Source organism: Montipora capricornis, chromosome 5, assembly GCF_036669925.1.
Source record: "Montipora capricornis isolate CH-2021 chromosome 5, ASM3666992v2, whole genome shotgun sequence".
In the NCBI taxonomy this organism is placed as follows: domain Eukaryota; kingdom Metazoa; phylum Cnidaria; class Anthozoa; order Scleractinia; family Acroporidae; genus Montipora; species Montipora capricornis.
Genome location: NC_090887.1, coordinates 16,999,894 through 17,014,788, shown reverse-complemented (window position 1 = coordinate 17,014,788; position 14,895 = coordinate 16,999,894). Strand labels below are relative to the sequence as shown.

General features: G+C 37.7%; 1 protein-coding gene across 4 annotated transcripts in view; it reads left to right on the top strand.

The window, feature by feature from the left end:
* Positions 1 to 4,567: 4,567 nt before the first annotated feature.
* LOC138049686 (uncharacterized) overlaps positions 4,568 to 14,895 on the top strand; it is a 33,004-nt gene continuing 22,676 nt past the window's right edge. Inside the window, exons 1-3 of one of the 4 annotated variants that reach the window (XM_068896088.1) lie at positions 4,568 to 4,697; positions 10,996 to 11,041; positions 14,151 to 14,813. In XM_068896088.1, the coding sequence (XP_068752189.1) occupies positions 4,647 to 4,697; positions 10,996 to 11,041; positions 14,151 to 14,813 (760 nt within the window). In that variant the 5' untranslated portion in view covers positions 4,568 to 4,646. Of the gene's footprint in view, positions 4,698 to 8,109; positions 8,442 to 10,430; positions 10,847 to 10,995; positions 11,042 to 13,662; positions 14,814 to 14,895 lie in introns of those variants that run through there. The other 3 variants (XM_068896087.1, XM_068896086.1, XM_068896089.1) reach the window with 3 other exon arrangements.

Genomic DNA, 14,895 nt, shown 5'->3' with positions numbered 1-14,895 from the left:
ATTCTGCCGGGAGAGCCTGGGAACGAGGTTGCAGTAGCTGGTTATATGTAGATTTACTATCCTTAAAGACAGCACGTAATCCTCTCTCTTGGACAAGTTCCATCACTAGCTCGGGAAAAATACCAAATAAGATGACTCAAGAAGCTAGAGTTCGCTCTCGGCTACCGCCTCGAGCGACTCTTACGCTTCTCTCGTGCTTAGCAACCTCCCGCGTGCACCGTAACTCAATAGTGCACGCGGAGCCGTTTACCATTTGTAAATTGATTGAAATTAGTCTCTGTCTTTCTTGTAGCTTCACTTCTCTTCTCGCAGTTGGATTCTGACTTATCCTTATGGAAACTCGCTAAAGCTTTCAAGACGCACAACGAAAGACAGCTCTTCTACACGGATAATGCATCTCGTGCTCGTCTTTATACTAGAGACGCCGATAACCAGACGAACAACAAATGTTTGCCCAACACGTCTGGTATAAAAAGAGCCGTTGTCACAACATTGTGGCTTATGTATCTTCCATAAGCTTCTCCCGTGACAAAATTTCATTTATCTTTTTACCTTTTCGAGGCTTGATCTTCCTAAATGAAGTTACAAAGATCTTGAAGTTGAAACCGACCGGGTGAAAGGAAAACTTCAATGTTAACCAATTTAAAGAAAAGTAAAAACAAGCGATATAATCTCCCGACGTTTCGGCGACTTCATGAACTCGCAATTGTTAATTTTACTCTGATTTGTACCTTGATAATGAAGTCATGAAGTCGCCGAAACGTCGGGAGATTCTAGTGGATGTGCTATCACAATATGAACATAACAGTTTTGTTACCATGGCAACATACTTGGTTCCAGACCTCCCTGATATTAAAGGCCTTTCTGGCCACTTTTGGTATTCGCAGGTGTGTTGCCCGTAGAACTATTAGCCAACCAAGTTTCAATGGTCTCTGCTATAACGACCGAGGTAGCTCAATTTATATATTTGATGTTATATTGGGTTGAGAGAATGACGTCATCAGTCCTCTCATTCCATATTTTACACATTTCTCAAACTTAAATAATCCGGAAACAATGGAGATATTTCCAAACAGTAAACGGTGTTTCTAATCTTTCCTGTAACTCTATGTGATAAACCTAAAAATTCAAGGGATAAAACTAGTCTTTAAACTAGTCTAAATACTGGAGTTGTGTTGTTCGAATCAAGGTTGACGTCACTAAACCGGGTGACTACCATGGCAACGCCAAGTCTGCTTACATTTAATCAAATGCTTAAGTGCTAATTGGTCCTTCATCAACTGGGCGTTCGCTAAAATTTATTTCGGTTATACCTTTTCTTCTACATGGTGAACCAACCAGCCGAACTGAAAACATGCAAACAATTATCTCCTTAATGACAAAGAAAACTCACAAGGCTGCTAACTGTTTCATTTTAGTTCAGTTTTAAGATCATGACCCCGTTAAGACTTGGTAGCCGTCCCTGGTGCTTGGCACTACTCTGAGCAATCCCTCTTTATGGGGTCTGGGAAGGACCAGATTAAACTAGGGCTAATTTCTCATTGAGGCTAAACGGCGGCTTCACGATAGAAAAACAGGCAATTTTTTTTCAAGTCGGGGGTCATTAAAGCCATGTAAGGGGTCACCCAGAAGTCGTACCAGCAGAGGCCCTTTGGCTCACACGTTTATACGACGAAACAAATCCTTTCCTGAGGTTAAAAACCTGGCTACCGGCCTATTAATCATTTGTCAGAAAGAAGAAATTCCTGTCATCGTTAGAAAAAATAGACACGCATTGCTTATGTGTGGTACTGAAGTAACACAGCGCTTTATTCCATATTGTCAACTGAGCTGAGTTTTGTCTTCCAGGAGATTCAAGTTGTCTTTGCGTAATATGTAGCTCTAGCAGTACACGGAATTGTTTTGGTATTGTATATTGTAGTGCCATGGTAGATGTCTTAGATAAATAGCCCCCTGAGAAGACATGTGGTTACTATACCAAAGTACTGAACCCAGAAAGACTGAAGAAAATAAAAGGGAATCGAGACACATTGGCTTCTGGGCTGACATGTTGATCATTTTCAAGTTCCCTCACAACTTCTTTCTACCACGAGTTTAAGCGTGCACATCTGACAGCTTGTAATACAAAACGTCACTGAAGTTAGTCCCTGCCCGGTAGTGTTAATATCTGGATGGGAGACCTAAAAAATATACCCCTTCGTAACAGAAGCATTGGACCGAAGATTCTATTTTAACGCTAACAAATGCGGACCAAGCAAGGTACAGATTTTGTTAGCTTGCTTTATGCAAAACAAATATTGATGCAAAAGTAAATAAATCTTGAATACACAGTTTTTAGGAAGAGCAGAAGGAAGTTTTCAGGACGGTCGATCGAGAATAAAGTAACAAAATTTACGACATGAAAACAACATAAATTTTAAACCGCGAATATAAAAAGTTACCATCAGCGAAAAACATTTTGGGAGATTTTTGCAAAGTTGAATTTTGTTATTGTACTTTTGGCTGAGACGAGTAATCGAAAGTGACGTCGCAGCGTGTTTACTCACAAAACAGTGATGCATCTGTGTCAAATGATGGCAAGATACTGGGTTTTTGTTTTTGTTAGTTTTCTTTTTCTTTCAAGTGTTATAAAGTTTGACAAGAAAAGTGCGAATTCAACACAAAGATCACAATCGCCTAACTCTTGAGGTTGACCATTGTTTCTGCAAAGTCAAAAATTTACTCTCCAAGACGAGGTTATTTATCACCAGGTAATTCCATCGTTTTGGGAATAGCAGCTACTTCATTTATTTATTTATTCATCAGTGTCACATTTTTTTGCCGATTTTGGGGCTCATTTTGTTGAAACTCAAGCACGCTTCCAACAGACCTGTTTATTTTCGTGACTTAAGCGCTGCTTACAGTGCATTTCCCGTATCACATTTCAACACACGTATGCAAATTTGTTAAGCTCGAAAATTACGCAACATGATAAATTTTAAAAAGGTGGAAATTTCACAGAAATCTTGCCGAAATCTTTTCCAGCGAAACATTTATTGAAACAAACAACATATTTGCTACAAGAGGCAAAAAACCCTTCCTATTTCAATTGCGTGCGTGCAAACGAGACACGATCGGTGTCACAAAGCTGCATATGCAATTAAATAAATTTCTGACAGTTCACATCAACCCTTTTCGAAAGAACCTTGACCGTAAGTAATAAAGCACAAAAGAGACAACAAGCTTTCCCTCAAATATATTTTCACTGTCACATTCCAATTTTTTTTTACCTTTGCAGAGTTGAGTCATAAAATGAATGTAACTTGCCAGACAACTTAGATGCGACTTCAGTAAACACAGTGATGCATTCAAGGCGTTCGATTCCTTCAATGCTTGTTAAATCCATAAAAGAATTGCCATTTGACTTCAGTGTTGTATATAATACTTGAGTTAGTAAGATATTAGAAACAAAGCTTACTTGATATCCCAACGGTGCAAAATGAAATTGTTGTCGAAGACCATTACTCGTCGCTTTAAAGATTCCAGATATTTATTTTTAACCGCCTTAGTTGCTTATCCAATTGACGTTCCATTCTTGAGCTCCATAAGGGTATATTTTGTTTAAAGATGCACTAAAACGCCATTCGCGTTACAATGACTTTCGACGCCATTCCAGGTTAATAATTAAATGTCCTCCCGTGTGCACCAGATAAATCTACGCATTTCCCCAGCTCCCTCAAACCTAACAAAATACGCACAGAAGACTCTATGCACAAAGACACCACTAAGCAGGGGGAGTGAGAGGCAAGACTTTTACCGACACGGAAAAAAAAAGAAAACGACGAAATGCAACGCAGATTCCGACTGGGTTTGGCAACCCAGTGAAAACAAAAGGAAAATTCTTATTTATTTGAATGTGTTGGTCTTAAAAGGGGATTACATGAACATAACCCATTATGCAAAAGAATGAATTAACAAAGCAAGTTTGGGGCTAAAACGATTCCTTTTATACCATAGTTAAGAGAATGAGGCCTACTTTCTTTGGAATATCACTAGGGGTGCGTTCGATTGACCGTATTCCGGAATAGGAATACATGGAATAGAAGTAAGAAATCCTTCGTTTTTACGGAGATTCGCATTAAAATTGTCAAACACCCGCTAAATGCTATTTTAAACATATCTTTCGTATCCTTGTTGCTTCAAAACACTAGACATACCGTTTTGAATCATCACTCCAGTTATCCTTATTTCGGAATAGAGCTAAATAGGGTCAATCGAACGCACCCTAGTTCCAATTTTATTCAAGAGCTAATGACTGGAAACGTTCCAGGAACCCACCCAGGTTTCTGCTCCGTTGAGGACCATTTGCACCAGTTTAAGACAGCCAAGTTATCACCTCCATTATATTAATGACAACATGAATAGCTCCAATTAGTAACCTAAAAAGAGACCAATTACCGACTTGTTCAAGTCGACTGGCGTTTCTGGTTTGCGGGTGGAAAAATAAAACGCCGTATTAACGCGCGGCTTCAGGTGATTCATTCAATTATCCACCTGCTCATACAGGATATGTAGATGAGACATGTATGCCGAACAGACGGCACTGAAGTTGCAAGACCGTACACTGACTCGATATCACATCAACCGGGAAGTCGGCCTGATAAGTAATGACAACGCAAAACGTCTATTTTATGCTCCTCTACTGCTCCCTCCATAAGGTATGTTATTCTTGTTTTCTCAAAAAACACCTTAAAGGATGACACATTTGTCACTCAGTTCCATGCCCATTTCGTTGCTACACATTTCGCTTCTGCACGTAAGCACAAGTTTGTTTACCTGTAATATCAGGTCGAGAGTTCATTTCGTTGCCCTGCTGTTTCTGTCGTAAGCTCTCGCACTGATAAGCTTGCACAAATCAGAAGCCGACTTTTGCTTTACAACGCCGGTTATAAAGTAGTAAATGAAAAATAATTTTGTTTAATTACGGCAGAGTTTCTCGTTTGGAGAGAAAATATGAATTGCAAATATTAATTCTTTTACCACATGAGAGTAGAATTATACTTGAGAGTAAAATGCTCTCTTAATTTTAATGAAATTAACGGTCATTTGAAATTATCCGAGCCTTGTAGTTTAGCAATATTGTTTCTAGAACACACTGCTTAACAAGCGCTGTCGAGTATAAAAGAGTAAAGGTTGGAACATTTTTTTAACAGTTTACTATTTATCTAACTTATTAGCTGAATACTGAGTTCCGTGGCAAACTTACTTGATTTTTTAAGTGTGGGCTTTCGATTTTATACAAAAAAGCTATTCATTTATTTAAAAGGGGATTTGTCTTAGGTCGTTAGCTCTTTGAGCTAATGAACTTGCATGGAAAGACGGTGATAATCCTCCATCAAAGATAACGGCAAGATTGAATAAAACTGAAAGGCCCTTCATTAACTTTGAATGGGAATTTTCCATTCCGAACTCTTGTCTGATGCATGCAAGCGTTAATAGTTAGCAGAGAACTCGTGTCATTTATGACGAGAACGCTTTTGACAAAAACTGCATTAAAATATCTGTAAATTAGGAACCTTCAAGTTCAACAAAAATGAGTGTTTTTTGAGTCCCCTTATTCACCTGAATAGAACTAAAATTAAGGGACGACAATGTTTAAAATGAGAACTCAAAATTCAATATTTTCGCGAAAAAAAAAGCCCGAAGTTAAGGAGAAGACCGATTCTAAAGGATTTCAAAATAATTTATGAATGGTTTTCTTTTCAAATATCCAACTGAGATTTACCACAGTGTCCTTCAGGATTCTAAAACGATCTCCTCACTGCGCCCTTTTGCCTACTGAAATGTGCGGATTGTGAAGCATCCTTTTTACTTTTCTGTCGCTGATTATGTTGCGGACCGTTTCACTCAATCTATCATTCAAAGTAGATCGATAATAAATGGCCAGGAAGCTCGGTTCCTCGCAGCATGACCAACCTCTCCCCCCTCTAGCGAGATCATAACGCCGAATGGGACCCTTGCACGGAATCGTTTCCGCTTATAAATAACCCTTTGACGCAAATTCAAACTTCTCATGCAGAACCTGCACGACAATGAAATGTTCTAGAAAGCGAGCAGTACTTCCCGTGAGTTGCTGTTTATTATGCTGCACAAGCTGCTGGTTGTAATTTCCCAGTCTGCGGGTAAAATACTCAAGTGTAAGCTATCTTATTGTTCCACTATTACGCCACTTTACCATATATGGTCAAGACAACGCGCAAAATATGGCACGGTAATATACTGTAATGTCCCGGTTTGACCGTTTTAGAACAGAGGAAATACAGACGGAACGGGAGTTTTTCAATAAAAGAAGTTGTTTTCAACAGGATGCAAAAGCCTTAGAATTTAGTTTGTCAGCGCCTGTCACTTGTCCTTTCGTTTATCCATTCAATTTAAGAACATTTGGCCGGCCTTTTGTGCTGTTTTCGTCGTTCGCATGCGCCCTGAAGGACAGATGATGCATTTTTTATAAACACTTTTACCAAATTGAATTGAAGCAAAATAACATCCTTTTTTGTAGTGGAATAATATGTGCGCGTATTACATGTTAAACCATCGAATAAGATGTATAAATCGCAGCTACTGAGCAGTACTTCCCTGTGGTGTTATGTAATAAGTTGCACAAGGTGATTCCAGCTTTTCAGTTTGAGGGGGAAATCCTCACCTGTGACCATTAAGTGCAAGTTATTGTGAATATTTTCCTTTGAGGCTATTTTTTTATGCTCTACAAGGTGGTCGATAAAATTCTTCAGTGCGACTAAATCAATAAAGTTAAATTATCTGCGAGGACGGTTTGTCCAGTTGCATTTTGAATAATAAATACAGCTTCCGGCTATAGAGGTGCAATTTACAATTCACGAGTAAGCTTATTTTAAATTTCATAATAAGGGAGACCAAAAAGCAAACAGAAAATTAAGCAGTAGTGACAAGGCTTAATCCAACCGCAAGTTCTCAAACCGGAGCGCCCACTTAATGATATCCCGAGGAAAATAATTTAAGTTTCTCAATCCCTTAATTCTCAAGTGTAAAGCTCTTTGATCTGTTCAATTTTATCACACTGTGATAAAAAGGTTCAATCTACTGTGACGTAATTTTTTTTTTGCAGCAAAGCCAGATTTTCAAATTCCTTCTCATTATCAAAAGGAGCGGAATGTTTGGACCACGGTCGATGTCGACAATTAAATACTGTCGTCAGCTTTGGGAAAAAAACAGGACACTAAAGAAAACCGTTTTGGACACAATTAAGTCCTCTTTCCATTCAGAAAAGGGAAGTGGGTGATTTCACTCTAAACAGAATTCAACTACCTGTACTTATTTTTAATGATGATTATTAATCATCTCTAAATCGAATGGGACCTTTCTAACCAAAGGGGTCAGGTTCCAACTGAGGTTTAAAATTTCCTCTTTTGCAATATCAAATCTTCTTCCTGTTATAGAAGCGTCATGTTCCAAAAGCTGAGCGACGGTCAAATGTCACTTGTACCTACAATAGTTCAATGGTCTAGACCCCCTAGTGTCTTCAGTTTACCATAATGGTAGAGTATCCGATGCACTGAGTAGTGAATCGGATTGCCATAGATTCGAGTCCTTAAACGTCCCCTTCGATTTTTTTTGAGTACCCCCCAGAACTCGTCGAAAAAAGTATATCTCTATGAGAAAGGTCCATTTTCGGTCTTCCTGCCTCGCTCAAAAAAAGAAGCCTTCGCGTATGTTGATATTACCATATCAACATGTGGGAGAGTTCATAATTGTCAATTCATTAATTTGACAAATTCAAAAGACAGTTTTGCGAAACCTTTCAGAAGTTTAAGTTATTATGTGGTGACAGGCTCATTCCTCCAGCAAAATGATTCAATGACCAATTATGCTTTCTACATTTGACAACTTAACTTTCTCTCTATTTACACAATGAAGTTGCAAATACAAGCTGAAATATCAAAAAAATTTAACTCAAGTAAAATGAAGACCCTTTAGGTGACGTTTGTCGAAGTTCATTATTAACCGCTGTCTTTTGATTGGCCACCTATCTGCAGAGTATGACACATTAAAAGAAAGAGGAAACACTGCTGAAACCGTCTTTGTAGCATAACTATAAGCGGCGTACATTTTGGCAAAGCACTTCAGCTGATCAAAATGTCTCCAAACACGGTTTTTAACGCAATCTGACACAATCTTGTCGTATCTCTCGTCGAGAGACAGAAAGAGAGAGAGAGAAGTCGTTGGCAAAGTGAGTTTCTCTGCAAGACCACTAACGGCTACTTGAAAGTTTCGTCTATTAAACACAGTTTATTCGTTTCCTACTTACATGAGCTCTTTTGACCATACGACAAACCTGCGAGCCAGATACGCAACGGATGTCCTTTGCAACACTTTTCGTGTTCACGGCAATTTATCTGCCCATCAATTTTGTGTTGATCTCCCAGGTAATTGTAACTTTTAATTCGTCTTATCTTGTTTTAACTGTTTCTACCCAGTTACGGCTAGCAATGATGTTAATGTGTTTCTACACTTTTTAATTCCAAAAAACTTGCAGGTCAAATAGTTTGTTTTTTTCCTATCAGAATCGAAGCAATAGAAGACATCTTTCGAGGAGATAGGCTTCCTGTAGTTTTGCTCTGAACTGTGAAAACTTTAGGACCCCATTATAAATGTAAAACTTCGGGAAGCATTTAAAGATTTTTCCTGGTTAAATGCAGCTGAGCCAAGCTCAAGAACGTTCTGGAAGTTGTAATAAATTTGTCTTCTGCAGAGGTAAATGTAACTAGCGTATAAATGCAGCTGAGCCAAGCTCAAGAACGTTCTGGAAGTTGTAATAAATTTGTCTTCCGCAGAGGTAAATGTAACTCACGCATTTTGTCATGTTGCCTCTTTATGGTAATACATCGCATTTATCGTTATTTAATCTTTTACTTGGGAGGTCGCTCCACACACAACTGTAATTCATTATGGACCACTATAACCAGGCTCAAATTCCTTTAACTCAGACAATTCAACTCTGGCATTAAGTGGCATTCAATAACAGTATTCAAATGAGTGACTTACTTCTACTGATTCTCCAACTTGCAGAATTTGTTATTGCTTTTCAGAAAAAAGAAATTGAACTAGAATAGTTTACGACTTTGACGAGTTTTTGTCTCGTTTAATATGCCTTTGTTTTTACAGTAGGACAAAATTGGCTCCATTACATCACATAACCTTTTAGCTTTGCTGTATTTTGCCTTCAATTACATTTATTACATGAAAACGCACTGTTAAATTCTGACAACAAAAGCCTTTTTTCTTCGTTGGAAAACATGACGGTTCTGACGGTTTCACCCAGACGCAAAATCCCTAAAATCTAAAAGGATCAAGTTTAGTAAACTACACGATATTCAGGCTATTCATTTTGAAAAATAATGTATTTGTCCATTTCTTGTCTTCGTAATCCAGTTCCGTGAATGGTTTCACTGCTGAGAGATCGATATAGAATTCAACGTAGATCGAATCTAAATTTAGGTTTGCTGATTAATTAACCCTTTAACTCCTCAGATCCAATTGCTAATTCTCCTTACTGACTTCCAACATTACGTTTCGTGTCAGGTATGAGAATTTGATGATAATTTCTTTATGACTGTATTGAGCTTGTGAGGAGAACATTTATAGCAATCACTCTTCATTGAAATGGTTAAAAATGACAACCAAAGTGGATTAAGTTGATAAATTGGTCCATTCTTCCAAGTCTCACGGCCCGTCGACAGAATCCCTTTAAAAGGTCTTCAACGGGAGACTCATTTAGAATGATGTACTATAGTCTAACTGCATTGTTAAGTTTGTTTTTTCTTTTGCCTTCCTAATTTCAGCCTCAAAATACTGCCGGAAATTTACTGTCTAATTGGCTCGCGGCTTGTTCAGGTCCTTTAATTCTATGCGAGATTCGATCTTTGCTTTGAGGTCTTATTGCCTTGAAAGAAGTGGAAATGACAAAGACCATTACATTAATTCTTTATTACATGAATAAACAAAAATTAAAAGAAATTCAAAATTTATTGTCAAAATTTAGATGAAAAAGCCTTGTACTTAATGTTGTTAGCAAATGACGATATAAGTCACGAATTTTATTATAGCATAGCTCCTTCTTAAATCGCATTTTCATTATCTTTTTTCACTCTCCTTTGTGAAAGCTACCCGGACAAAAGAAATAGTTGTTTAACGCAGGCTTAAAGATGATAATGTTAGTAAAAAAGTGATATTTTTCTGTCAAACTTGTTCAAATAAACGTATTACAAAATACTACAAACTTTTATGTGATCATTTCAATACACTTTATGTTTCCCGGAACCTTTGAAATGTTAATTTCCCTAATGCTTTTTTTTTTACCCCAGGCAATTCAATGTTATCAGAGGGTCTAACGGTGTGATAAGCCTTGTATTTATCACGCACACGAAACTGGTCGTGCCGGCACCCGATATCGCCCTTTGCGAGTCCGCCTCTTAACTGTGCTAACTCCGTTTTTGAGATACAACAATCCAAATTTTGTATGGACAAATGAAAGGACATTTTAAAACAGTACAAGTTATCAGCTATGCAAAATAATCTGTACAAAATGCCAGTTTCTTAAAACAAGGAAGGTACCTGCCGGTTGATGGACGCCCTGTCCTTGTGACTTACTTACAACTTCCGCATGTCGTCACCATGAAACGAATCATTAGCAATGATGTCAAGCCCTGAAAAGTACTAGCTTCGCTATCTCTTGAAGACAAAACAGTGGAGAAAGAAAATGTGGACATTGATACCCATTATCATACAGACATTTATCGCACTGTCCCCGTCAAGAGATTTCCCAAACGAGGTGAATATTTACAAAAACGCACTATGAGCTATCTTGCCAAGACGGCAGGGTTCTCACTTACAAAAATGCTTATTAAGGCCACAAGAGTTCATATATGAATTATATTTTAAAGATACATTTCTAATAGGTACTTTTTCTTGAATTTGAAGGTGGTGATTGCAGCTGATGTCGGAAGATCGTCGTCTTCTTTACAAGGTGTGCTTCACTGTTGTGCTCAATTTTCGAAGTTCACCCAACTTCCTCCCCCTCCCCCACCCTCCTCCTGCCCCCCCCCCCCAAAAAAAAATATATGTATGCATATAAATAAAAATAACATAAAGATGAGTGCCTTTGAGGTCCGTTCAATCCTTGATTGGGCAGAAGAGAGGAGAAAAAGGGGTATTTTTTCTTTCTTTTATAATGTCCTAATGTCCAACATAGTGGCGTTCGCGTTTTTTCATAATCTTAAGAAACCGAGCAACCATAGTGTTTTAAATAAAACGTTTGTTTAGCTAATAGCTCACAATTTGTTTCACGGATCAATGTTTGGAAAGATTAAAACAAAGCCTCTCCCTTATTCCCGCCAAGGAAACTCCTAATATGGACAGTAAACAGTTCGATTGCCCAATCACATTACTGCATTTCAAATGACGTCAGAGCGAAATTCCGATCGCTTTCCAGAAAGTTCCTTGGAGAGATGACGTTGTTTGCATCCGCGTTCGCTAAGCCAATGAAATTTCGCGCTCGTTTGTGTTTTTGTTTTAAACGATTTGCATTTTTGTTCACGTTCTGTCTTTACGTTTATTTTTCAAGGTCACATGAAAGTCGCTCTATCCCTGTCAATGGTAACCTCGGCTGGCTTTATTTAAACCGTTCCTTCTAACTCATTCTTTGATTCAGTACAGATAACAGATCTTTAATTAAACTGAGGACTTCCAGTTTTAATCTAAGAACACAAAGGGTACGATTAAGAATGTATACAAAAGATAATAAAGACAACTTTAAAGTAAATACAACAAACTATACCATAGACTGCGATGGCTAAACTGGAAGTTTTGGATTTTCTGGACGATTTTGGGTAGCCACGGAGTTCTCAAATAAAATGGTACAACACCGAATCTACAGGCGTGTTGCAACTTTAAAAGTGAAATGCACGAGTCTGACCGTTCAAATGAAAGCTACAAAGCAGTACTTTCCTGCGGTGCTGTTTATTTTGCTATACAGCGTGATTTTAAATTTTGGGAGAAATGCTCAAGCGTAACCAACTGAACGTAAAATAATATCTACCTTTGCCAATAGAACTGAGACCTCCTCATTTCCACATAATTATGGTGCGAAAGAGAGTTAACCGTTTACTTTTTAACTTCGTTAAAATCTTTTTAAGCTGAAAGGATTCTCCTATTGGATCTAATACTTGTCACACCACAAAGCGGTTTATACCGAAAATTATTTTTTAATGGAGATTGTGCATTGTCTGCGGTTTATTTTTCAATAACAACACAGCAGATTTTAATGAAGTTCGGTCTCATTTCCTGTCGAAGTCAGTTTCCACAGACGTACACTGCAACATCACGGGATCGAATTACACACCTTCCATCATCTCATTTCTGCAACGGGGAAAGGATCTTTCAATATACACAGTATTCAGAAATTCCTTCTTTGCATTGTACTATGAAAGTGTGAAATAAAATTGAAGACCTGGTGTTTTTTTATATTCACAGAGAAAATTAATTAATTAATCCAACGGAAATAACCATTGAAACTCTCTCTCTATTCTTCTATTTTCCAGTTCTATCATATCTTGCTTCAAACGCATAATCGTTTCTTATTGAACTCGACAGATATCCAATTGTATTTACGTTTTTGTTACCAAGGCGTGCCTCAAGATCGAACGATTTCGAATTTATTATATTCGTGTCTCACCTAATAACATCAAGCTTTTGCAAATCATTTTATATTTACGTTAGAATGGAATCAATTAAACCTAAATTACAATTTCTGGAATGAAAGACATATTTTAAATTTCCTATAATGAGAAAACCCGGCCGCTAAAATTTCATGTAACGAAAAAGGAATTGGTTGACATTATGTGGTCTACAACTTCGCATTCAGGTACTTGGAAGAGCACTAAAAAATTTGGGTGGAATGACCATCTTTCTACTGTTCAGCTAAAACGATGAAAGTATTGCTATATTTAAGTTTTCTGGTGCGTCAAATAGTGTTTGTAATAATAAACTTGAACCTTCAAATACAAATTAATGAAACAGATATTGTGAGAAACAATTATTTGTGTCTCTATAGAAAGAGCTTTTTCAATGCATTATATTGAGGAAATTTACTTTCCAAGCAATAATTCTAGATTCAATAAACCCAACCCCAAAAGTCATATCAAATAGAAAGTCAATGAGAAAATGTTTTTTTAGCTTTCCTTTAGCCAAAACATCACGACAAAAACTCACCAAGTTCGTCAAATAAAGGAATAAAATTATAGACGGAATGTGTATAATCAAAACAAGATATTAATATCAGCTTAACAGGTGACACGAAGGTGGTCCAAGCCTCCATTGCCATGGGCTTAAAATTGGCTGGAGTCTCCGAAGAACTGTCAAACCAAAAGCTACTGAGCATTACTTTCCTGCGCTGCCATTTTCTAACTTTTGAACGACCGAAATTCTTGCTGACTGTTGAACTAATTTCTTTAATTTCTCGTGACTGGTGCGGTTATTACAGCGAACAAGTCAGTTGAATGAATTTGTTGCAAGAGCGAGTGAAATCCAAACTCATGCGCCAAATTTTGAACTATTCATTGGACATCTCTTCGAAATTTAGATTCAATAATGTCCTTTATAACTCGCTTATAACTTTGAACCATAGAACCATGCATTCATTTCACATTAATATGTCAAGAGAAAGCCTTTATTTTGTGATTGCCTCAAGTTATTTAGAATGATTCACAACATCGATGAAATTATAATATATGGACACCTGCAAACCTTGAAAAGCGCAAGAAACTACGAAAAACATCTACATTCTTAGTGGCTGAAAATTCTGACTTTCCCCTTAATTCATTGATTGAGATCGCTGTGGTTTTTGAAACCTTTGGACCTGTATGTGAGTATTTCCGGATCACATAAGTCACCGAAAAACTATGGCAAAGTGGATCGTTTGCATGACAATAGAAGACCTTTTTTTTAAATAATTTAACCTCGAGCACTGAAAAGCTTATTTCGTACGAATTTTGATGTCAACGTAAAAAAGATTCCTGTGTCCGAAATGAAGATACTGTCGTCACTTAAAGTGTTCCTTTCCATCTTTTCACTCAAAGCAACAGAATGGTACAGAACAACGGTGAATTACTGGCCCTTTGAAGACGTTTCTAATCAGACTGCTACCGATTACACTGGCACCAACAATGGTAAAATAAAGGGGAACCATCATGTTATCTCAGGAATCGTTGGTTCTGCTCTGGCGCTATCTGGAAATAATTCCTTCGTAGACTTTGGTGTATTATCGAGTACGTGCCTTAGAGAGCCTTCAACCTGTCAGACTGGTTTTACAATTGCGTTTTGGATAAAGATTCCGGAAATTCAAGGAAATGAAATTATATTGCAGCTTGCAGAACACCGTTACGCTCGAGGGTTTACTGTGTGGACGCGAAAAAGACCGAAAGGTAAAATTGGTTTTAGCGTTAACACTCGACTGCGCAACTACAAGTGGCTACAGGAATGGAATAGCCGAGACTGGAATCACATCGCGCTCATTTGGAACAACGCAAGCTCCAGTTTGAAGATTTCTGTGAACTGCAGTATCGTGCAAGTTGTTAACTCAAGTGAAAAAGCCGTTGAAGACCACAAAAAGGCATCTCGGCTGATTTTAGGAGCGAGTCATGCAATGAAGAAAAATATGAAATTGATGGTTGATGAATTCGCCATCTGGGATCGCCCCCTCTCAGGTGACACACTGTGCAAAATAGTCAAGATTCAATCAGGTGGGCTTTTCCCTGTTTCTTTCATCATCTAAATCGAATTTACAAGAGTTTCTAAGTTGACAAATGATGTGGTTTTTAAATT